The sequence below is a fragment of the Xyrauchen texanus genome, chromosome 27 (assembly GCF_025860055.1).
Source record: "Xyrauchen texanus isolate HMW12.3.18 chromosome 27, RBS_HiC_50CHRs, whole genome shotgun sequence".
In the NCBI taxonomy this organism is placed as follows: domain Eukaryota; kingdom Metazoa; phylum Chordata; class Actinopteri; order Cypriniformes; family Catostomidae; genus Xyrauchen; species Xyrauchen texanus.
In genome coordinates, this window is record NC_068302.1 from 7,178,776 (window position 1) to 7,205,872 (window position 27,097).

At 37.8% G+C, this 27,097-nt stretch overlaps 1 protein-coding gene across 1 annotated transcript in view; it reads right to left on the reverse strand.

Annotated features, from left to right (window-relative positions):
- The window catches only part of LOC127621453 (BDNF/NT-3 growth factors receptor-like), a 75,576-nt gene that overhangs the window by 41,350 nt on the left and 7,129 nt on the right, over window positions 1-27,097 (reverse strand). The window contains exons 7-11 of the mRNA XM_052095045.1: window positions 25,437-25,569; window positions 23,393-23,692; window positions 23,247-23,273; window positions 22,091-22,128; window positions 19,774-19,873 (exon numbers count right to left, since the gene is read on the reverse strand). Of these exons, the coding sequence (XP_051951005.1) occupies window positions 19,774-19,873; window positions 22,091-22,128; window positions 23,247-23,273; window positions 23,393-23,692; window positions 25,437-25,569 (598 nt within the window). The remainder of the gene's footprint in view (window positions 1-19,773; window positions 19,874-22,090; window positions 22,129-23,246; window positions 23,274-23,392; window positions 23,693-25,436; window positions 25,570-27,097) is intronic.

Below are 27,097 nucleotides of genomic sequence, written 5' to 3' on the forward strand. Positions count from 1 at the left end.
ATCTGTTTTATATTTTTATCTTGTATTTATCATCCACTGTGGCTCTCTTTGAAATTTTGGCCTGTCATGTGTTCAACAGATTCAACATTCAATGGAAATGATTTATTGTTAGAACAGTAAAAAAGCTTTTGTACCTCTTTGTACATCTTCAAGCATTCCTAAGTTAAACAGGGATCTGATAACAAAATAATGTAAGTTGCAAAATATCGGTATAGTTATCAGCATATAGGTTTTTGTTGTTGTTAAAACCAAAATTGTTCATATCGGTGCATTACTACTAATGAAGGTTTTATAATAAGTCCTGGAATCTGTATTAAAAAGGTAAATAGGGTCAACTTTGCTTTCATGTTGACTTTAAGGGTTTACTCTTTAGCTTACACAAGAGTCATACTGTACACCAGCTTTTAAAGTAAGGTTAATGTGAGTGTTTGTTTGAAAAAGAAAAAGAGTGATGTCTTTATCTGCATATCATATAAAGTAAATATAAAATGTATACTGCATATGTCAGGGTTTTTTTATGTGCACTAACTCTTACCCTGTTTTGTTTGGCACATATGTGTGTGTGAGTGCATGTCTTTATGGTTCAGCTGTCAGCTTGCTATCTGGTCATTCGATGTGTGAACGGGGTGAAATTTTATTTATGAGTGACTCCATTTGGGAGCGATCTCTCCTTCTCTCTTAAAGCATCAAGGGCTCTTTTGCCCACTGACACACATTCTAGCAGCTTCACCCATTTATTGCACTCAGCAAAAGTATAAGACCAGGTCACACCATTCCCCACTGTAGACGGGGTTTGGAATAGGGGAGGGGCTGAGAGAACCCTTTCTCCTGCAACAGCCAATAAGAATTCACCCTGTCTAGAATCAGCATTTGTTTGATTGGCTAGATGGCTTGGCAAGTTGCAGGTGGAGTCAGCCATAAAATCTCTGCTTTCTTTCCCAAAAAAAGTCCACAAATTCTTGGTCCAGTTCAGTCTGGTGTGACCACAGTCATTCTTATCTTGCCACAACCTCGACGGGAACATTGTGAAATAAAACAAAACCTATAAAAGACACACCAAAACACAATAAAACATAAACAACACAACACAACATTAATATAATAAATTAAACAATACAGACAGAACAACTCAATACAACATAGGAAACAAAATGAGAAGGACTGAAACATCTAATTATAAATGAATAACAAATGAATAATAATAATAGATTCATGATTGAAAAGAAGTCACTCACACATCACTCTCGCATAATAATGAAGCTGCTAATATGCTATTAGAGTTCAGAAGTTAAAGCCATAAGCAATATAGTAGACATAGTGACATGGGGCAAAGTTAGTCCTCAGTGCTTTAGTATGAAAAGATGAAGCCATGAACCGAAATCTAAAGCTAGTAAACATCCCATACTGCAAAATAATCCAAATAACCAAAAATAATTCTACCATAAATCTTTACCAATTCAACCCCAAGTCTAAAAAACGACTTCCTAAATAAATAACTAACACTGCACCCTTAAAGGGATAGTTTACCCAAAAATATAAGTTGATAATTCTCTCATCATTTACTCACCCTCATGTCGTCTCAAACTCGTAAGACGTTCTTTCTTCTGCGGAACACAATCGAAGATATTTTGAAGAATGTATGAGAAGTTTATGGACTTTAAAACTTTGAAGCTCCATAAAGGACTTAAAGGCAGCATAAAAGTAATCCATACGGCTGGAGTGGATCAATTCATGTCTTCTGAAGCCATACAATTAGTTTTGAGAAAAAGGACTTATATTTTGTCCAAAGTGATCGTATTCCTTCAAAAGATATGAATTAAACCAATCGAGTCACATGGATTACCTTAACTTGTGCCTTTAAGCCCTTTTCGGAGCTTGAAAGTTTGGAGCCCATTGATTTGCATTATATGGACAAAATCACATCATACATCCTTCACTATATCTTTGTGTTCTGCAGAAGAAAGAAAGAGTTCTAATGGCATGGCATAAGGGTGAGTAAACTATACCTAAACTGTTTTTCTTTTTTTTTTTAAACCACATGTTTTTAGAGTATAACTGAAAACATATTTTATAGACAGCTCAAAATCTAAATTCTCATGATGTGAAATGCCAATAAAGACACACCTGTGCCAGCACATTCTATGTTAATGTGCCAAGTTGTTTTATAAAAGCAATAAGACACTCGAGGTCATGAGTTAGAATGATTTTACCACAGTTAAAGGAATATTCTGGGTTCAATACAAGTTAAGCTCAATCTTCAGCATTTGTGGCATAATATTGATTACCAAAAAAATATTTTTTTACTTGTCCCTCCTTTTCTTTAATAAAATAAATATTTGTTTGTGGTAATCATCATTATGCCACAAATGCTGCCGACAGAACTTAACTTGTAAACTTAACATTCCTTTAAGACCCACATGTTGTCTTCCCATAATTTTGACCCGAAGAGGATATTATTTTGCCTGAAAATGCTAGTTAATGTTATCCCATTGGACTAAAACTTTATTCACACAGGGTATCAAACTGCCCCCCCCAAAAAAAAATGTCTTCACTTTGTTACACTTGTGGTCTTCCCGGTCAAAAATGACTTGCCTATACAAATTTGCTTATAAATCTCTCATTATGCTGTAATATTACCAAATATTGGATTAGATCTGTATGTCAATTTGTTTTCTTTGAATTAGTGCAGGTTTTGTATTTCAATTTGGAACTTATTGATTGTAGGCCTCAGTGTAAAAACAAAATATTTGTGAAAAATGTTGGCAATAATAAATAAAATATTAAAACATGCTGTACTTTGTATCACAAAATTAAAGTGTGCTTTAATGTTTAAAATGTGTGTTTTTTTTTTTTTTAAATGGCACAAAGTCACACTTGTGGTGTTCCCGGTCAGAAATGGCCAGCCATTAAACATTAATGGGGAAGATCAAAAATAAGAGGAAAATTGAGTGCTCAGGAGCATGATCATCCATAGATGAGCACATATGTGTATGTGTGCTTGCAAACATATAGGCCTCGGACCTGTGTACGCGCAGATACACACACACACACACACACACATGCGCGAACACACATGTTGGTACTCCTATCCTTACGAGAACTATCCATAGACATAATGAGTTTTGTCCTCATGATTTGTCCATTGTGCATTTCCATGGATTTATACTGTACCTGCATTTTATAATTGTTTTCTCAAACCTGTACCGTTGTGCGCTGGATACATATCCTGACAAGTCCGCCAAAACTCTGTCTTTGTTGGCCTTGTTTGGCACATGGGTAATCGGCAGGCCAAATGGCATTAGCCGTTGATCCCAAGAAAGCCCAGAAGAGGCACGATGGAGCCCCGGAAGTGACAGTGGGAATGCAAATGGCCCTGGCAGTAGCATGCCCTCATTTGGCCCGAAACGTGGCTTATGTTTAATAATATACAGAAGCTTTCCCACAGCTAAGTTACTGTATACAAATCCTCAAAGGGTCTTGCTCATCATTCACTTAGTCACAGCACAATGGCCAAGCAGTTCTCTGTGCATGAGGCTCTTGATCACATCTTTGATCATGACACTAGACCACTTGCCCTGGTTAATTTCAAAATAAAAGTCTTGTTTTTTGTGATCTTCCCCATGAATTTGAATGGCCAGTCATTTTTGAACGGGAATACCACAAGTGTGACTTTCCGAATTTTCTTTACAAAATAAAAGCACTTCAAAACAAACTTCCCTTTTAAGCATTGAAGCACACTAGTGCAATATATAGTGCAGCGTGTTTTCATAGTTCATTTAATATTACCACAATTATCCACAAATGATGCTTTTTTCACTCACAAATAAGGTGCATAAGCACAGGTCAGTGAGGCGTATGATCAATAAGTTCCAAACAGAAATACAAACCTGACCTAATCGAAAGAAAACAAATTGACAATTAGATCAAAGCCAATTTTTTGTGATAATATAGCATAATGAGAGATTTAATAGGTGGTCATTTTTGACCGGGAAGACCAAATTAGGTACAAAATGTAAAGACAGCACAAGGGTTAAGAGTGTTTTAGTGCTTTGATTGAGATATGATACACACGTAAACAAAAGCATCAAATACTCAACATGAAGAGAGTGTAGTACGATAAGAGTGACATTCACATCTGCGATATTTGAGTCATTGCTTTTAAAACCAGCTTGAACAATGGCTTATAAGTACCTCATTTTCTGCTTTATTGAAACCTCTCCTGATTTGTAGCATATGTGAACTCACACACTAATTTTAAAGTACAGAAAGAAAATAACTCTCTTCTTTGTGTTACATTATAAAATTAAACTTCCTTGATTGCAGTGGACACCTTGTGTTTTATTGATTTAGATTTTGCTTGTACTAAACCAATAGCAACTACTGTAGTCATTTATAACTAGAGACAATAGATCACAGAAACTCACATTAATAAAGTGACCTTGAAGCAAATGATGGTTCATAGTCAAATGGAGTACACTTTAGACTTACAAGACATTCAAACTGTAATCTTACAATTCAAAGTCAAGCTTTTTTATTTTATTTTTTATTTTACCAAACTGCCCTAAATATCTACATTAATCTGTACTGGTATAAATACATAACAGTAAGTTTTTTTTTTTAGTTGTTTGTGTGTTAATGTGTGTTGTGCATGTTATGCAAGTAAATGTGTGTTTGTGTGATCTCCGCAATTGGTGATTCATGCTCAGTGAGAATGATTTATTGTTAGAACAGAGTAACTATGACGCTTGTAACGATGGCAACAGTGTATGTGGTAGGAAGGCAGTCATTTCATGCGTGGCCCTTTAAACTGCTTTTCTGTTTGATGGTGTGAATGTTAAGCATGAAAAGTATTAGTTTCATGGGAATTGTAACATGTTTCTTGAATAGTTAAAGACCAATTCATTGGCCGATATTCGGTTATTGTGGAATCAGCATCAGATTATAACTGTGCGCTTGGACAATTAACAAAAGTAGTTACACCCTTGTATCAGTTCCAGAAATAACCAACAGTCGATTTTGTTTGAAATATGGGATTATTTAGACTAAATGTCTTTTTGCGATCATGAAATTGTGTTATGTATATATTGGCATCATACCGGCAATTGCCACCCTGCTCTCTAGACATCCCCACAGGCCATTAAGAAACCTATATTGGTCGACTGTTAATCTAAAATTCTCTCTAGTTCATAATAATAGCCATCAATGAGCTCAGAAACAGTGCAATGTGACCATGACCTGCCAGCTGGGTTTTACTCTGGAACTGTGCTCAATAAATCCACATCCTCAGCAGTCATGTGCCACATATACATCAATGATATTGGATGTGATTTAATGGTTGTTTCAAATAATGTAAACAAAACTTTATCTTAAATAGCTTATATCTTGGAATACAGTCATTAAAATCTTTACAATTACAAAATTCACATTGGTCCTTTTAAAACTGAAAAGTATAAACACATCTTAGTAGCCTACAGGATATATTCCAGATTCTACCATCAAAGAAAAAAGTGTATTTTTGGACGATTGAAAATCGAGATTTTGACATGATAGTTTTTATGTGCATAAATAAAGGTACATTTCTAGTTACAACATTATTTGTAGTTCAGACCTTTGTTTTGTTGAAAAATAAAAACGAATTTTATTTTATTTTCGACCATTGAAAATAGGTCAAATTAAACAATACATATGAAGCCACAATGAGAGTACTTTATCTCTTTTTTTTTACCAGTAGTTTTGCTCCAAAATCATAGGTTGCATAAATTTTATTTTAACCCCACTCTACCAAATAATGGATTAGAATTTAATATTTTGGCTTTCATAATAATTTACCTTCATCTATCTTCAGAAAAAGTATTAACAAAATGAAAAAACTAATTATTATTAGTTTTTTTTTTTAAAGAATGTTCCAAGTTCAAAACAAGTTAAGCTTTATGGACATTGCCTGTATCATACTGTCGATTACTACAGCTTGTAAAACATATAGTAAAACAAAAAAATAGCTTACAATAGTGCACTTACAATGTAAGTCTATGCGGTAAGGCATTCGGGAGTGTTTGCAAAACCTTATTTGAATTCTTCTGTACAAAACTGTGCTATTTGAGCTGTAAAGGTGTCCAAATAATTTTCTTCCTGTGAGTGGACTTTTAAGTTATTATTCCCTTTCTTGGCATCCTTTTACATATCATGTGGAAGTTAACATATTGGCTTTACATGGTCATTACACAGACATGTGTAAAAAAAATCTCATAAATCTCATGTTAGCCCTATAACTAGGGCTGTCGATTTAACATGTTCATTTAGTCTGCTTTAAAAAAAGTCAATGGTCATGGCCAGATAGTTTAGGTATTTTCATTCAAGCATGCTAGACGCAAGTGGGCTTGGTGAAATTTTGTGCAAGGCTGCAATGGGCTGGGTCAAGTGCAGTTTAGTTCTGAGGAGGTGAATGAGAGTCGCTCACACAGGTCCCGTTCTTGACATCTGGATGAAGAACAACATAATGGAGGGAAGTTTAGATGTGATTTTCATAGTTTCAACTACTTTTACCTTGACACAGCGTCTTAAAAGTGTGCCCTTTACGCCACAGAAAACCAGTGAGATGCTCCAAAAGAATCCGTCTGACGCATATGTACATAGAAGAACAATTATATTTAGATATAATACAAGAATGCATCCTCTGAGAACAAGACAGATTGATGAACTCAGTCGCAAAATGAATTGCTGTCAACTGCAAGCTTATGTTCAATGATATGAGAATAAAAAACAAAACAATATATAGACTTGTAAAGGCACTTGTTCCATTTTCAAATCAAAGCTTTAATTGTCTGCCACAATAATAAAATCAGGGTTTGTATGAAGAACCTAATGCAGACCAAAAAACGTATTTTGTAATTGGCATGCCATGTAATAAATTCAGTTACAAATTTGAATCGATTGACAGTCCTAATTGTAACATTTATCAGTGTGTAATGCCTTGACCAATAGACTTTTTTATATATATATATATATAAAATTACTGTCAGTTGTAATCAGCAGAAATAAAGAGTTTGATTTCATGTTGATTTGATTTGTTCATACAAATTTGTTTTGAACCTGGAAAATTCCTCTAAAAACCTCTGATGTTGGAAGGAGGGGTTGAGGTGCACCTTTACAGCATCAACCAATGGCTACAATTCAAGAACTCATGATATTTCTGACCTTCACAATCTTTATTGATTTTTTTTTTTATTCGTCCAAACCAGAGAAAACCGATACCTGCCCTCTGAATCATTGATAGGCACAAGGTTGCTGACTCTACCTCTTTGGCTGTCCCTCTCTCTGTCTCTGGCAGATGGAGCGGCATATTTCTGCAGACACCCACACTTCCTGAACCTGAGGGCTACAATTTCACCTTGTTTCATTTCCACTCCACTTCCGCTCCTCTCCAAATGGTGCAGGGCTCTGCTTTACTCTATGCTGCAGTGACTCACTGTGTTTGTGTGCCTGTGTGTGTGTGAATGTGGTCAATGAGTTCTAAATGTCCACATTGAAAATCTGGGATTTAAAATCTAATTTAAAAAAGTACAAAAAAAAAATAAATAAACAAAATAGATGAATAAGACATATTTAAGATTCTACACTACATGTGATTTACCCTAAGCCAATATGTGACATTGACAGTGTTAACATCTTTGTACAAAAGGTCAGATTTCCTTGCTTTCATTAAATCACGGCATGGCTAGAAGAAAACAGTTTAGGAATGAATATTTTCCGATTACCAATTTTTGTTTTAATTCATATTGATGATAAAGAAAAACAAAACAAATATACACTCAATTAAGATTTAACTCCCACTACTACCCCTCCCCAATTACCAACCCCACCCCAACCCCCAACAAACATCCCCGTGGTCACACATATGTACACACACACACACACACACATACACACACACACACACACACACACAAAATGTCTTTATATAATAATCCTACACATCTAAAACTACACTTCACTCTCCACAGCCCCTCCCCGAGAGTCCACCCAAAATTCCAAATAACTACCCCATTTCCCATCAAATGAATCCCAGATCCCCAGCCTTCTACTCGAAAGCTGCCACCCTCCCCATCTCTGTGCACCACTCCCAAAATTAGGGAGCTCCAGCCGACTTCCATCCCCTAAAAACAATCTGTCTACCTGTCATAACACTGGTCAAGACCCAAATTTTTTACGTGTTTATCCCCCACATCGATGACTGCCCCATCGCCCAAAACACACAAAACTAAACCTGGGTGACCAACACATCACACACAAAACTCTGAACCTTCAACCAAAATTCTTGGATCTTAACACACCCCCAAAAAACATGGGTGTGTCTCCATCTTCTGATTGGCATCGCCAGCAGGTGGGTGTGTCTTTAAGACCAAGCCTATACAATCTAGAAGGGGTCCAATAGAATCAATGTAAAATCTTGAATTGTATAAGTCACACCCTTGCATCTCTAGATACAGACTTGCCATTCTTCAGAATCCTAGCCCACACTCCCTTCTCCAATACCAAGTTTAAATCTTTCTCCCATAATCTCGTGATAGAGGTTAAAGCTCCATCCCCAAGCTCTGAAAAAGCAGGCAGTAATCCACTGATGCCTCATGACCTTTTCAAAAAGCAGTAATCACCACTCCCAGAGAATCTCCAGCTTTAGGGGGTTGTATGCTACTCCAAAAAATAGTACAGAGCAGATGGCGCAGCTGTAAATACCTGAAGAACTGAGATCTGGGAATCCCAAAAAGTTGATCCATATTTTCAAAGGATCTCAACACTCCACTCTCATAAAGGTCACCGAGCGTATTAACCTCCCTCACAATCTACTCTGACCAGCAGAAAGGGGACTTATGAATACATAATTGTGGGTTCAGCCATATGCTCAAGGCAATATTTAAACACTCTGGACACTTTTGTCCATACTGAGTGCAAATGCTAGCGGGATAACGGGGTGTAACTTAACGTCTCCGATTAGTTTGATAGAAAGGCTTTGCAATGGCGAAATAGGGGCAAGAACTTCCTGTTCAATACAAAACCAGGGAGGGGCTCTCTCAGGTGGAAGTGACCAATGAGCCAAGTGTCTGAGACCAAATGCATAATAATAAAACAAAATCTTGGGTAGGGCTAGCACACCATTGTCATTCTGCCCATGTCAATGTAATCTGGGAGCCTTACCATTCCAAATGAAGGACTTTGCTATGCTATCAAATTGCTTGAAATAACAGAGGGGGACATCTACAGTAGCGGGTAGTTACATTTTGGAATACAATACATTTTAATAACATTAACCTTCCCAATCATAGATAAATTTAATGAAGCCAACCTGCCCACAAAATTCGAAAACCTTTTTATGAAGGGGTCAAAATGAACCAAATCACATAAATTAGCTGGGAATAAAATGCCCTAATACTTAATGCCTTGTTTGGGTCACTGGAAGACGCCGGGCAGTACGCTGTCAGAGCCAAAGCTTCAGATTTAGACCAATTGACTCTGTATCCTGAGAACTTAGAAAAGGAATTAATAATTCTGTGGAGGCAAGGCAGAGATCTAGTGGGGTCGGTGAAGAATAATAAAACATAATTTGCATTAAGCAAAATCTTATGCCCCATACCTTCTGTAACCACCCCTGGAAAATAAGCTTCCTTTCTTATTGTGGCTGCTAATAGTTCCAGGGCAAGACAGAACAATAATGGGGAAAGAGGGCAACCCTGCCGAGTCCCCCTATCCCGAGTAAAATAATCTGAAATTAATCCATTTGTTTGTACCGCCACTACCGTGTGTCAATAAAGTAACTTAATCCATCCAATAAAAGTATTCCCAAACCAGTATTTTTTCAAAATCTTAAAAAGATAACCCATTCTACCATATCAAATGCCTTTTCGGCGTCAAGTGAGATGGCAGAGTCTGATCATTCGCCACTGGCCAGAGTCGTCAGTTTAGGGAATTCTAATGGTTCCACAAAGTTTCTAATATCTTCATCGGTACATGGACATGTGGAACTATAGTGATCAAGATAGAATTCTTTAAAAGCATTATTAATATCATTGGACATGGTAAATATTGTACCACAACAGATTTTACTGAGGGAATTGCAGAAAAAGACTCTTATCTGCTTTATATATCTAGCCAAAAGCTTCCCTGCTTTGTCCCCCAACTCAAAGTGTGACAAAGTAAGTATTGTCTTGAATAGCCAAAACTCCACCTTCCATGACAAAATAGTATTATATTTGTATTTCAATCAGGTCAATTATCTGAGGCTTATCAGACAACATTCGGCGCTTCAGCTCTGCCTCAGTACTTTTAATATTCCATAACAACTCCACAAGCTCTCGAGCTATGGATTTTTGGTGAATGAGGCATACTGTATGATCGACCCCTAAGAACCGCCTTAAGTACCTCCTAAGCCACGCCCACAGAGGATACTGAGGACCAGTTGGTCTCCATATAAACATTGATTTCAGCCTTTAACATTTGTTGTAATTCAGGATTTTGCAAAAGGGATATATTAAAGTGCCAACTATATGATTTATATTTCTCTGTATGTGGCAACATCTTTAAACTCACCAGGGCATGATCTGACACTAAGATGTTTCCAATTGAGCAATCAACAACAGATGAAATGAGGGACTTATTTATACTGTATATATATATATATATATATATATATATATATATATATATATATATATATATATATATATATAAAATCTATTCTAGAATAAATCTTAAGGACTGATGAAAAAATGTATAGTCCCTAACAGATGGGTTCAAAAGTCTCCAAATATCTGTAAGACCAAGACTTTTACACATCCTGTGACAAGTCAGTGTTGCTCTAGGGGGCTAACACAATTTTGATTCACTATGATCAAGGACTGAGTCCATCAATAGATTCAAGTCTCCCCACAATATTATAAAATAAGGGGTGCCAGCGGCTTGCAACATCCCTTCAAGATCTATAAAAAGCCCTGATCATCAGCGTTAGGTGCGTAAATATTAGCCAAAATCAACTTTTGCCATTGAATTTCTGCTAAAACAATAATGACTCTTCCAAATTTATCATTAATCTGTTTGAGACATTTGAACTGTAGATGCTTACTTATCAGTGTAATGACTCCCCTGCTCTTACTTGAGCTAGCAGTAAAGAAAACATGTCCACCTCATATTTTCCCAAATTTTTCAGCTTCCTGTGGGAAAAGATGCATTTCTTGAAGAAACACTTTATCATATTTCTTACATTTAAGAGGAGAATTAACCTTACTTCTTTATATGGAGTGTCCAAACCCATTCACATTCCTCGTGGAGAAAGACAATCCACTCATATTAACATTTTATATTTTGACATAATCGAAAAAATTGATTGTGTGACAAAAATACATTTATAAAGACCACATTCCAACATTAGTGGAAAAATCAAACCCCAAACAAAACAAACAGAAAAAATAAATTTGTGCATTAACCCTACACACGACAGCACCAACTGGTATCCATCCCTCTCAACTCAAACAGTCCATGTAGTCCTACGAGAGTCCCCGCAACACTTTGCCGTCGGATTGCTCAAGTCCAGTGTTTCCATACAAATTTTGTGAGACAGTATTACACAACAGAAAATAATCTATAAAACAAACTCCAGCCAATAGGTGGAATAAACACAAATAACGTGTAGATTCATCCACATAACTGTTCCGAAGGTGTGTTCCTCCACAAAACAAGCTCCAACTGCTAGCGGAGACTGCCAGCGCAGAAAAAAAGTCGCTCAGTTTCCTCAGGATGAATGTTCAGTGAGCTGGCCCACAATGAATGTTCAGTGAGCTGGCCCATTTGACTGCTACATGAGTGTAACAAATGACCCAATCACTCCAGTGTCCTGCAAGAAATACTCCACAAAACAAACTCCAAACAATTGGAGGCATAAGCACAAAGAATGTGCAAATTCATCTACAAACTGTTCCGAAGGAGTGCTACTACAGAAAATAACTTCAACTGCTTGGCGGAACCAGCACAAAAAGAAAAAAAAAGGCGTTCAGTTTCCTTGGATGGTCAAGTGAATATTCAGTGAGTTGGACCACTTGGCTGCAACATGAGTACCACAAAATAACTTACTCAGGACATCACTTGCTGGGGACATGTAAATATTTTGTGGCCATCCTTAGCATCTATTCTCAATTTCTGGGAACATCTGTGCAAAAATCGAATTTGAATTCGCAAAGTTTAGGAACAAGAAAAACTATTTGGCCAGAATTGATTGGGGCCTGTCTCCCTCAATGGATCGCTGAGCCAGAAACCTGTGAGCTCGCTCGATTTCCAGCTTATGGCCTGTTATGTTGTACAGAATCAGGAAGAGCCCATCCATGAGTTTCAACATATTCTGACTTTCTTCATCCTCAGGAATTCCAACAATTTGTATGTTATTCCAGTTACGGTTCGCTAAGTCCTCCAGCTTCTCCCAGAAATACTCCAAATCCACCTTGATTGCTAACAGATCAACAGCTAATTCCCTCTCTGATGACTCAGTTTCTCAACATCCCCCACTCTTGTAACCACCTCAGCGAATTTAGTCTCCATGGCAGTGATCGATCAACGTATTACAGCAAGATCCTCCAAGTCAACAACGACCTTCATCAGCATTGCCGACACGTTCAACAATTCTCTCAGAATTTCCTTCACTTCTCAAGCTAAATCGGCTCCTGGGCTTACGGCCTGCAGCTTGAGCATGTAAGTGTATTTTAATGTCTCCAGATCCCAAGGATTTTGAATTCTTTGACATATTGTCTTTCAGGAACAGACTGTGTAGAATCTCAAATGTTTATGACATGAAAAGTACTAGCAAAGAGTGCACAGAGCTCGCCGTTCACAGGTATGAACCTCGCATGGCGTCACGTGACCTCAGGAATTAAGTATTAAACATTTATATATGTAAGTAATCATCCATGTAGTCCTTGTGGAGAACCAAGGAGCAATTACACACACTGCACAAACTCAAGACCACCATGTGAAAATAAGCCCCTCAGGACATCTAACTCAACACTTCCTCTCAGACAAACCACAAAAACAATCACACGCTCTTACTCACAGACCAACTCACTATCAAGCTGTCAGCAGCCAGGATGGACGCAAGCAAACAAGCACGTATCAAAGCAAGGCCAGCCAAAACATACTCTCATTTTATGTTCATGTATCAACCTGAAATTGTTAAAGAGAGCTGTGCCATTACTTTGAATATATTTACAATTTTCACAAGGCGGACAATAAACCAAATGAAAATATCCCATACATTTACACTGAAGAAGGGACCTGAAACATATCTAGAGTCCAGAATATCATAGAGACTTCAGAAACCCAGGGGTGCAATTCTCAAGCAATGTTAGCCAACTTTGGTAGCACATTACATCGTTACCAACATATTTCAACAATTTGGTGTTTCCCGAAACTATTGGTCCAACGAACATTTAAAAACAGCATAGCATATTTGTGTGATTGGAACTATAGCTCCCCATGTGTGGTTAAGCATAGTTTATTGTTGGTTTCTGCTTTTGTGAGTGATATCTGCCCAGTCTATTTTCTTGTCTGCATTTGTGGCAGTATATTTAAACTGTGAGAATAGCTGTTTTTTATGATTTTCTAATTCCTCCAAAAGTACTTGAAGTTCGGTCTTTGAAAATTGTGGTTTACGCATCATTTTTTTATTTTATGTCTTTAGCACATGACAATACACAATATTTTTTTTATTTCTTTTTACACAAATTGTGTTGCTCAATTAAAGGTGCACTCTACTTTCTAAAATAACGTTTTGCTTGTGTCATCTAGGACTTGCAGTGACACCTAGTGACTTGGATGCAGCATTATTCAAAATAAATAATTTTCAGTCACAGATGCCATTGTAGAAATTTACAATTCACAGTCAGCCAAAATTAATCTAATCCAAGAGTGAAAGTGTCCAATAACAGGCTGATTACTGAGATTAAGCGAGTAGTATTTGACTGGTCATGTGATCTCATCATGGCTGCCCCCATGAGGAGACCCTCTCCATGTAGAAAAAAGCAGCTTTTATAAGGTTCTTGGTTTGACTGGATTCTTCATTTTGTGTGAATGCTTTTCATGATTTTAAATATACAGTATGTTTAAAAATGACATTTATTTAGGAGTAAATCTTTTTTAATGAGGAAAAAAATTACTGAGTGCACATTTAATTTAAAAATAGTATTTTTTTATTCAGTTGTCATACACAATGACAATTGTAAAACTAATTTTCTGTAAAAGGCATTTCTAGGAAAAGGCACCATTTTCTAGACCCATTTGAAAGAAAATTTAGTTTTTCACTAAATGAACACATGATAGAATGAGATTTAATAATTTTCTTTGATATGCACTTTTACATTTATATTTGATACAGTAATATGCATATACAAAGATACATAGTAGCTTAATAAAAAATATTATTTTCCTTCATATATATTTACTAAAAAAAAATTGTGATTGAACAAGGTGTTTGTGGAGGTAAAGGTGTGGTCGAGCGCCGATTTGTGAATGGAGAGCGAGACCGGGAGATGAGAGCGGCTCCTATAGAGTTACACCTGTGTGCAATTTTACTAACAGCTGTTCTGTATTGCAGTAACAGGTGACAGAGAGATAAAAAGGAGCTGAGAGCCACATAGGACAGAGGAGTGACACACACCATTCTGTGTATATAGCTTGTTGTCAACACTGAAAAGTGTAAAAAGAGAAACTGAATAAACGGAGAACTGAGAATTTACCTGGTTCGCCGCTTCTTTGTTTAAGGAAAAACAGGGAATGTGTTTCAGTGGTGCCGAAACCTGAGAAATCTGAGGAAGAAACACTGTCATGGAGTCCTTGCCATTAGCCAAAGTCATCAAGACTCTTGCTGGTATCCACCAGACACAACATCAGACCCTCCTGGACTTATGTGCGGAGCAGGAGCAGCGTTTCCGGGTCCTGCTCCAAGCCCAGGCAGATCACTGACAGGCATTGCGGAGCTTGATGGCCCAGGGGAGTATTCCAGCCACGATCCCGGCCACAGCATCTCGCTCACGAAGATGGGGCTGCAAGATGATCCAGAGGCATTCATCGAGATCTTCGATTGGGCGGCTGAAGTGTGGGGCTGGCCTAACACCCAGTGGGCACTGGAGCAGTTTGTCAGTGGGTTACCGAAAGGAATGGCCACGTGGGTCCATTGCCACCACCTGGCTTTGCTGACGTAGGCAATCCAGCTGGATGAGGACCATATGGTGGCGAACCCCCTACTCTCGCTTTCTCTCCTCTCTCCTCTTGCCCTTCCCACACCTCTTCCCATTTTCCTATACCTGCACCCCGGAAACAGGGCGGCATTCTACCAAAACTGGTGCCCCATTCTCTGGGTTTCCCTAACCTGCCAGCTTCCTCTCTCTCCTTTTCACCTTCCCCGCAGGTTGGTAACTCCGCTGCCAGAGGTGCAGGGGGAAAGCCTGGGCAAGTCTGTTGGCTCTGTGGGGAATCTGGACATTTTCAGGACCAATGCCAGGCAATGGAGGTAGGGGAGTTAGTTCAGGTCCCTGATGTGCCACAGGCTGCCCCGATCAAGCAGGGACATACCAGATATCAGTGAGTATTCAAGGGGGTACATGCCAAGCATTGGTGGATTTAGGATGTAATCAAACCTCTATACACCAATGCTTGGTTCAAGACGAGGCTTTGGATGCAGTACGAAGGGTGAAGGTGCGGTGTGTACATGGGTATGTGCATGAATTTAGTGGCTGTCACAATTAAATTTCAGGAACAAAAGCATAGTATTGAGGCTGCACTTAGTCCCCGCATCACCCATCCACTAATCTTGGGGACCAATTGGCCAGCATTCCAAACATAATTGAAGGAAATATGTGTGGATGGGCCCTGCAACAGAGTAATACGGTATGGGGTATGCAGCATGCTGGATCGCGAGGTGGTGCTGGGGCCATCCTCATCAGCTCCTTGTCAGGAAGGAGGGCTCGACTCTCCCACCTTTGAGAGGGATTCCCCTATGGGATTTCCCTCTGAATTACGCCCCGTTTTAATTACTGTATGGATGTCAACCGCGTGGCGTATTGGACATTCTAAAACAAAATTGGGATGAGGGACCTTCACAAACTAAAAACAAAATTAAATATGTTCTTGACATGAGACAAAAATTACAAAAGCAAGGGCGATTTCACAGGAGCATTTGCTGCAGGCTCAGGAACATTAGTCCCGACTGCATAATAGGGGTACTCGGCTAGCGTGAGTTCAGAGATATTGCTTGTATTGCTACACACATCGAGCTCCAAATTACTCGCCAAGTGGCAAGGGCCATTTATGGTCACACGGCAAGTTGGGGACGTCAACTATGAGGTAGAATAGACAGACAGAGGCGGAGCACGGTAGGTGTACCACCTCATTATCCTGAAATATTGGAGAGAGGAAGTGCCCATGGCTTTGGCGATGGTGATACCAGAGGATGTGAATTTAAAACTCCAAAATCAAGTCACCCCAGTCCCTTGTGGAGACCACCTCTCACCGTCCCAAATCACAGAATTGGCCAAATTATGAAGGTAATTTCCAGATGTGTTTTCGCCTCTGCCTGGTCACACAAATCTAATAAAAAAACACATTGAGATGACCCCAGGGGTAATGGTATGCACCCCCCCCCTCTATAGATTATCCAAACACAAGAAACAAGTTGTATGGGAGGAACTTAAGGCCATGCTTTATATGGGATTAATAGAGAAATCCAACAGTGACTGGTCCAGCCTGGTGGTTCTAGTACCTAAGGCCGATGGGTCGGTTCGGTTCTGTGTGAATATTCGAAAAGTCTTATGTGCTGTCTAAATTTGCCGCATATCAGCTGCCTCGTATTGACAAACTGCTAGATCTTTTAGGCCCTGCTCGCTTTTATTCGACACTGGATTTGACAAAGGGATACGGGCAGATCCCCTTGACTCCCTTGCCCCATGAAAAAACAGCATTTTCCAGTCCATTTGGATTACACAAATTTGTGACCCTTCTGTACAGTTTGTTTGGGGCCCCAGCTATGTTTCAGCAGCTCATAGACAGAATCCTGCTCCCACACGCTGCATATGTCGCTGCCTATCTGGATGACATCATCAATTACAGTAATGATTGACAGCAACCCATACAGTACCTGATGGCTATCCTGAGATCGCTGCGGTGGCGGGGCTCATGGCAAACCCCAAGTGGAAATATGGTATCTGGGCTTCCACTTGGGACATGGAGAGGTGCATCCCCAAACTGATAAGACCTCAGCGATTGCGACTTGCCCAAGACCCAAGGCCAAAAAGGAGGTGAGACAGAAACTCTCGGTAAGAGAGTCAAGGTTCAGCACCATTGAGAAGAAATGTCTGGCCATCAAGTGGGTGGTCCTCACCCTCCTGGTATTACCTCCTGGGAAAGGCTTTCACCCTCTGTTCAGACCACACAATGCTCCAGTGGCTCCAGTGCTCCAGGAAAAACAATGAACGTGTTACATTGTTCAAAAACTACTTTACTTATTTATTTTATGGAACCCAGTTGAATATTGCATAATACTAAATTATTACTGTGGGACCAAGTCAAGTTGTGTTATACCAAATTAATATATTTAAAAGTAAAAAGTCATATTTACTTCACCTTCTGCTGGAGCTTTAATTTTGACACTGAATGTACACTGTGTATTTGACAGTTTACAATGTTCTGCATTTGGTGAAATGCTGTCATCTCCTCCTTTTCTGTTATAAAGTGCTGCATTTGTAGGTTGTATGATAACTTGTAGTCTACTGATTTGCTATAATGGCCAAAACCTCATTAAAATCATCAAGATATTCACAATATTGCTTAATTTTAGATTGTCAGCAAGTTATTCACAATTTTTTCACAAATATTCGATACATCGCCCAGCCCTAACTGTATATATGTTTACAATCTTATGAACATCTATTTGATTTATTTTTGTGATTCAGGCTCTGTTAGCCCTATGTCCCTGCTAAAAGCATCGGTTCATTCCACTAGACAGCAGCAAGTCCTAGGAAAAATAAATTTTCCTCATCACTTTGCCTCATCACTATACTTATCTAAATACAGGTGGGGCTTTAATGCAGTTGAGTACTCGTCCATAGAAATTCTGTCTATTTTATGATCACATGCATCTTACCCACTTTTTTCCAAATATCTCAGCCACTGAGTGGACTATAAGCTTAATCTAGGAGTCATTGGGAAGGTGAGATCCTCAGCATTGCAATGATTTATTAACATTTCATCATCAATTGTCGAAAACGTTTGTTTTCTTGTCATTTTGCAGATGATTTGTTTATCATGTTTTTTCTCCTGGGCTGCATATTTTTTTCTGGACATCACATATTGATGATATAACATTGGTTATAACACTGGAGTTATAACATTGATTTATTTACCTATGCAAGCTTACAGATAAGGATATGAAGTTTGTGGCTACTTGGGGCTTACAGAAGCAGTACTCAGAGCAGACTTGTCTTTGTTGTCTTACAGAGATTATGTTTAACTTCGTGATTCTTTTGACTATTTTACTGCTATTTGAAAAACCTTTATATTCATATTCCTAAATCATTAACACAAGATGGCGCTCATTTGCGATGCAAAGTATTTCAGGTCTTATCTTGTAATTACATGTAACATAAATGTAAATATGATGGAGTTCTGTGAAAAGTTCAGCTTCTAAGCTTTCAAACGGTACCACATATGACTTAATTATATTTCCAAGGACTTTTAGTATAGGTGCCTACCATGCAGTGCATGCTATATCTTTCATTACATCACAGAGTCAAGACATTCCATTCGATCTCCACGACGTTGTTCAACCATGGTGGGTCGAATGACAGATGTGATGATTTGCGACATATTTACTATAGTTTTGGGAAACAGTCGTGACTAGCAACTTAGTTTCTCCCATGATGCATCGTACTATGGTGGTTAAGCAGTGAGCTATGTCATTGAATGGGAAATGCACCCCAGAACACCCTGGCAATCACCCACAACACCCTAGAATGGTGTCGGCAGCATTTGCATATGCAAGAGGCACTGACATTTTCTTCAGAAATGCAAAAATATATTACCTGTAAAATCTCGAACAAACGTACTAAAATAAAAATTCAACTATCAACTCTGGACAACACAACACAATCCATATGCTTGTACCTTAATGTGGAAGACATGACACAAGACACTTGGCAGGAAGAAAGGACAATCAATGCAAGTGAATGCTGGATCTAATAAGAATTTTAGTATCTACCACACTGCAAGTCATCTAACAGTCAGCAAAATGTTTAAAAAGTCAACATGAAAAAGTCAAGTGTTAACAACCCATTATATTTCCACAATGTGGTCTCTGTATGACAGGTGGTTGAAGGGGATGAGTTGAAAACCAAGGGCTTGGTGACATTAGCCGAAAAGGTAAGTAAAAAGGGCTGTTAACTGTCCACAATACACAGGGTCAATCTTGATTTCACATTGACATTAAAAACCTTTATGCTAACCGTAATAAATTGGTCTGGACTTTAATACACTCATCTCTACGAGAAACAATGATAGATTAAATAGATGTGCATTAGTAATTAGTAGAGCTTGTTAAAGACACGAAGCACAGCCTTCCTTTAGCATTCTTCTTTTTCAACATTCACAAAAGAAAACCCACTTATTCCTCCCAGCACAATATGTCTATCCTAAGCTACAGTCCTTAATGAGGGCTTGGCAGAGCTGCGCACAGAACTGAGAGGTGCTTACCTTTGATTCCGAACTTTGAGTTGCGTCCAAACTTCAGGATGACAAGCATCAAGATGAAGCCTGTGAATGTGACCGCCGCGATTCCCACGACCACGTACACCTACAAGCAGAATGGAAATTAATGGGCTTTAATGCAAGTATATAAAAAAAATTTCCTCCAACAGGAGAAACTGTTGGAATGAATATATGAACATTGAGGCCTGATAAAAGCACTGAATTTTCTCATATATGTGTCATTAATTTAGATTTATTGTGCTACAATCAGATAAGGCGCACAAACAGCTAAACAAATATACTGTGCATCACAGATGGATTGACAGTTCTCCTGCTAGGTTGCACTGTTGCCCTGGGACTGAGGTACAACGGAATGAATATGGTTCAGAATCTGAATTTCTGATTGGAGGAGGCACATTTAAAGCCGTGTTGAAATGCCAATGAACAGCCTACAGTTAGGGATATTAGGGGATATTATGCTGCCTTCACAGGCTATCGGAATTATCCTACTTCCCACTTCTGAAGTCGAAATTATAAGCATGTCATGTTCAAGTGCTTTGTTGTCAGAAACAAGGAAGCCAGGTTCATTCTTGCATATTTCATGGGGAACTCTTATTTTGACATTGTAATACATGCTAGCCAAGTAGCCAACGATGATGGAAGTTTGGTCAAATTCAATGCGTTAATTCAATGTAACTCATTATATAAAGAAAATATGCTTTAATAAATGCAATTAATCCTCTCCCCTGACCATAATAAGGAATATTCCAACCTTCGGAGCAATTTAAGCTGAAGTACCACCTTTTTCTCCACGTGTCAGTAAACAAAACTTCAGCTGTATAGGCAATGTGCAGTTAATACAGAGAACAAACCACACTTACTGACAGCAGACACAACAAGATGAGAACACATTATTGTGTTCAAACACAGCTTGATGGAGCACAAATTAAAACATAGGGATTTCAAGGTGTGTTTCTTAAGTTTCAAACTATGTTTAACTTGACAAAGTGAGATGCTCCAAATGCATCTCACACAGTTGTACATTGATGCATTCTTTGAAAAGCCCTTATAATTAATCTCGGACTGACTGACAAATTCAACTGCAAAATGGATTGCTGTGAACTGTACGCCAATGATGTTCAATAATATGGAAATAAACAATACATTGGATTCAAAAGCCAATTTGTATTGTCTTATCAATGCTTTACTAGTTTGCCACAATAATGTAATTTCTGAATATTATTGTTTTTTTTATTATATATATACAGTATATATACTATATATTTTGTCATTATTTAAATTTATTTATTTATAATTATTTTATCATTATTTCTTTTTCAGAAAATATTTATATATGTGAAAAATTTTGATTAAGTCGATTAATTAATGTCATTAAATAGATTAAACTTTTTAATCGATTGACAGACCTAATAAATAGTTTTCATTGAGCAATTACCAATTAAAAAGAAAAAAAAGAAAAGCTAAATCAATATTTGGTGTGACGTCATTTGAATTCAAAACAGCACCAATTCTCTTAGGTAAAGCTGGACACAGTTTTTATTGGTTGATGGCAGATAGGATGTTCCAAGCTTCTTGGAGAATTCGCCACATTTGTTCTGCTATTGCTGTCCCAACTGCTACTGTCTTTCAATTACTTCCAAACTGACTCAATCTTCAGTGGAGAGGAGGCTCTAGGGGTCATGCCATCTGTTGCAGGGCTCCTTGTTCTTCTATTCTTTTCTATTTGCAAAAGTAATGTTTTACACAATTTACACTAAAGCTGAAGATATAAATAACCATCTGAAGACAAATGTTTTTGTGAAACATCTTAAGTGCCTAAGACGTTTGCAGAGTACTGTACGTATATGTATCTGACTAAAGCAGCAAGCCATAATTATGGTAGCTGTGTTTAGAAAAATGTATAAAACCATCATTCACTTTTTAAACTGTACCTCCTCCATAATGAATGTTTACGTCTCCTCCCAACTCGGGAACTGGGGTATCAAAATTATCTTTGTTTCCCAGTCGTAATTACGACTTGAGGAGGCGTTAATGTGCAATTTCCAAGTAGGAAACTCATATTTACGATAATTCCAATAGCATGCGAAGGCGGCATTAGGCACTCCTCATTACATCTTGCCAAAGAGCACCACATGGCCATGGTAAAATCCCTATGACACTTTGCCTTGAGAGGCTTATTGCTTTAATTGCATTTGCTACACTAAAAAGTGAGGATTTGTTAGATGTTGACGCAGTAAAAATGCATAAGCACTGAAATTATATAATACAATATATTACATAAAAACAATAAAATTTCACTCACAGCAACTTTGTCCTCAGGAGGTCCAAGTGGAGTGTCGTCTGTTCAGAAGAGAGGAAATATTAGGATATACTGTATGTACATCTCACATTACAAATATATAATCTATAATGAGTGTTCATGTTTTTTTTGTTCGTACCTGTAGTGGGATCTCACACACAAGAAGACAAACAGAAGAAGAGAGAACTTTAAAATCAATCAGTATATTCAATATCTAAAATTATTGTAACTAAGACTTAATTACATTGTCATTTTTTATTTGTTTGATTTTCTCCCCATTTCTTCCCAATTTGGAATGCACAATTCCCAATGCATTTTAAGCCCTCATGGTGGCTTAGTGACTCGCCTCAATCTGGGTGTCGAAGGACGAATCTCGCATCTTATAACGTGGCTTGTTGAGCGCATTACCGCTGAGACGTAGAGCGCGTGGAGGCCTACGCTATTCTCCGCGGCATTCACACACAACTCACCATGCGCCACACTGAGAGTGAGAGCCACAATGTAGCAACCACGAGGAGGTTACTCCATGTGACTCTACCCTCCCTAGCAACCGGGCCAATTTGGTTACTTAGGAGACCTGACTGGAGTCACTCAGCACGCCCTGGATTCAAACTCGCGACTCCAGGGGTGGTAGTCAGCATCAATACTCGCTGAGCTACCCAGGCCCCTGTAATTAACAAATGTAATAATTTACAGTATATTATTCCATAATTTAAAGGGGAAGTGTGCAATTTCTGTGCCACTAGCAATGGCACCAAAAGTTATAAAAATGCCCCAGATATTTAAACTTTGAAGGGAAATATTGCCCTCAATTGTTGTTGTATTTGTTATCTAACAATTCAGAATACTCTATTCTATTCCTGGCTTATTTACTTTTAGGTTTAGACACCATAGTCACCATTGCCCTTCTAATTGATTCAAATGACGTATTTGACATAAACACACACACACACACACACACACTTAAAGATAAAACAGTCCCCTAAAATTAAATTTCATGAATGCTGACAAAGTTAACATTAAGCTTGCATAGGATAAATTATTTTAAAATAGAAAAGATTACACACTTCAGCTTTAAGACCTAATTACATTGTAATTAACACCTTCAAATCACAAAATGATTCCATTGTTCCAATAAGTACATTTAAAAGATACTCACCATAATACAGTGGATCAGTAACTGACTCTAAAGAATTAAAATGGAAATGGAAACAAATAAGAAAACTTGAAGATACTGTCTGTTACGTTACATGAGGTGTAGCCCTTGTTAATAGGGTTCCCATTCTTATTTAGAAGTCAACTCACCATTCCACGGCTCATGCATGAAATGAGCAAATACAGCCTTGCGGTCCTCTCCATATGCATTACTAGCCAGCAGTGTGTATTCTCCATTGTTGATGTGTGTTGGACTGTCCAGCTGTAAGCAACCATGATATTCTCCCTCTGAGAAATCATGGATCATGGTGCGGATAAAGTTGCCCTCTTCCACGGGATTGCCATTTAATAACCAGATCAGTTTAGGCTCTGGGTTGCCCGACACACTGAAGGGAATGCACCAGTGGTGGTCTGAGATAGCATCCATCAGCTTGCTGATTTTGGGTTTAACTGGCATCCCAATTCAATGGCACAGATAGGCAAATGAGTATAGATAGAAATACAAAACACAGATTTTAATAGTACTTAGAAAACTTTGCAATTTTTGGTAACATCTTATTGAGTTGTGATATTCTGAACTTCATTTGGAATTATGTGTTCTGTTTAACCTCATGCGACCCCATGCCCACATGCCTTTGGCTTTATACTATAAGCAACACATAATTTAAATGAATTCAAACCAACTGAATATTGTTCAAAAGACACTAGACTGTCAATAAAAGGTTAAAGTTCTGGCACACCGAGTGCCTCTGGTAATAATCCTCTTTACAATTTTTTCATTTGGGTGTAAAGAGTAGCATTACTAGTTTCATTTGATATGTTGCTTTAGAAAATCCATGTAGTTTTCATGAGTCAGCGCACTGATAAACATGAAGTCTACATAAGTGGAAATTGGGACCGCATTCCCTCAAGAACGAACCACATTATTGTTTTTTGTTATTTTGAATAACTTTCAACATTAACACATCTATGGGTCATTTTGCTTTATTTTAATATACATTTTGTTATTTTCTTATTTTGTTATCACTGTACCATATCACAAATATGAAACAAATATCACATTTGTTTCATGCTGCAGATGATGTTTGTAGCACTCAACATGTGTGGCAGACATGGGACAATAGTAATCAGATTCAGAATGTATAATGTATAGTTGTATTTTTACATGGTTGGCTGGATTGGATGATTACTTTGAATCAGAGTTTATTATGCTAATTTCTGATGTAACATCTCAAAAACATGAATAACCAACACTCCTGGAAACATGAAAAACAATTTGATACAAAACAAATCTGACTTTCTCAAGCTTGGTATTATTTAAAATTTCACAACTTAGTTCCACTGTCCACAAATGTGGACATCAATTATTAGGAAAACTCTTGTTTATTAGGGGCTAATAGTTACAAATGAAAAAGGGAAATGGAAAATGCATACAGCAATCACGCTTGGGTCTCAGGAGGTTAAATATAATCTGCTAATCTTTTGTTGATGATTAAATTAATAACCTTGATGCTAACGAAGAGATGCCTAGATTTTATTTTATCTATTGAAAAAAAGTCTACTATTTAGAGTTCCCTACCAAGTCCACCTAGAACATTTATATGAAACTACAGTAGGCGTCAAATATACACTCAAAATAATTTTTTCAGATTTACACATTTGAATTTCATTTTTTTTTTTTTAAACAATTTTGTTAAAATTGACACATTAGTTTAAATTAGTTTTGAAATTCAAATGCATAAATCTTAAAAATAGGCTAAAATATTTTTTTAAGTGAACAGCAATAAAACACAAATTTATTTTCAAATAGTTCTTCCTCAAAACTAAGAATCGTTAATAAAAGCATTAAGGACTTAAGAGGAATCGGAAACCGTAATCATTAAAATCCAAGCGATCCCCATCCCTACACATAACAGAGTTCATTTACATATAAGTCTAAATGTACAGTAGTAACAGCATGTTTAATTCTAAGGGTAAGTGGGAAGATGGAAAATGGTCATGAAAATGTTTCATTGGGTTTCTGTGCAAGAAGATTTGCCCTCTGGGGAAAAATGTATTGCTAAATATGGCCACTTTAAATTCCAGTTTAAACGAGTAGTAATTATGCACCAGTTCTACACAAATAATGCTTATAAAACAGAGAACATCTAAATCTGTTTGTACAGCTGTGTGTTTTGCCTTGATGAGAACTTACACAATATATCCAGATGCACAGAGGACTCAGTCTCGCCCACCATGTTGTCAGATCTGCAGGTGATTTTGCATCCGTTGTCCAGGGAAGAGACATCCAAGACCTTGAGCTCTGACATCTGACCCGAGCGCACAAGCTGTGGGTGTGGATTCCAGCAATGTCAATGTCATTTCTATTTACAGTGTTTCTGCCTTGCTCCAGAAATCAAAGCCTAATAGATTAGTTAACACAACTTGTCAATGTGTTAAACTAATTTACTTGATTACAAGCCATCCTTTCACTAGAAATGTAATGACATTATAGCTTAAAGACAAAAGGCAATGGCATTCCCAATGCAGTTCACTTTCATATTGGGAAGTGAATCTGAAAATTCAGCAGAAACAACATAAGGGGCGGGACTTTATTTTTGATCTCTCTTTGATTGGATAATGAAATATAATGTTATGATATTATTGGTTAATATTATTTTTCCCCACCCACGTGGCCTTGGTTACATCATCAGATTTAAAAATCATTGAAAAATAATTTAAAATAAAAAAAAATATTATGAAAACAAAATGTTTAGGAAAAACATAACCTTTTAACAAATACAAATAGGATTAGTGAAAAATAAAATCTTGGAATAATTTGAATTGATTAATTATAGAAAACATGAATGCAATTAATCATGCCTCCTGACCCGTATGTACATTCCATATAAAAGTACGGATTTTTCCAACAATCGAAGCAGTTCCAGCTAGCTTGAAGTACATGTAACTTTGAGTCACGCCTTAATAAACCTCACAAGCAGCAACAGAATGAGAGCCAGGTTGCGTTCGTGAAGCACAACAGAATACTGCGATCTCGAGACACAATTTTAAAAGTTCTTTTAACTTCACACAGTGTCATAAAAACACTGCGTTTATGATGCTGAAATGAAATGAAATGAAATGCTTAAAAATTGTCCTTCTGACACATATGTACATAGACCGACAATATAATTAAAAATAGCAGAGACAAACCACAAAAACACATCCTGTGAGAGCAGGACAAATTGATTAACTCAACTGCAAAATGGATTGCTGTCGACTGTAGGCAAATGTTCAATAACATGGTAATAAAAACAAACAATACTGTATATTGACTTCTAAAGCCACTTTTTGTATTTCTTAATTAATGATTTACTTGTTTGCCAATTTGATTATATATGTGAATTACAATATAATTAAATGTAATTATATTTATTTGGTGGCCCTTCACAGCAAATAATGATATATGCGGGGCCTGGGTAGCTCAATGTGTAAAGACGCTGGCTACCACCCCTGGAGTTTGCGAGTTTGAATCCAGGGCATGCTGAGTGACTCCAACCAGGTCTCCTAAGCAACCAAATTGGCCCGGTTGCTAGGGAGGGTATAGTCACATGGGGTAACCTCCTCGTGATCGCTATAATGTGGTTAGTTCTCACTGGGGCGTGTGTTGAGTTGAGCATGAATGGATGGCGTGAAACCTCCATATGCGCTATGTGGTGACGCGTTCAACAAGCCATTTGATAAGATGCGCGGATTGAAGGTCTCAGGCGCGGAGGCAGCTGGGATTCGTCCCAGCTGACCAAGTGACCACGAGGACTTAAAAGCACATTGGGAATTGGGCATGCCAAATTGGGAGAAAACGGGGGGAATGATATA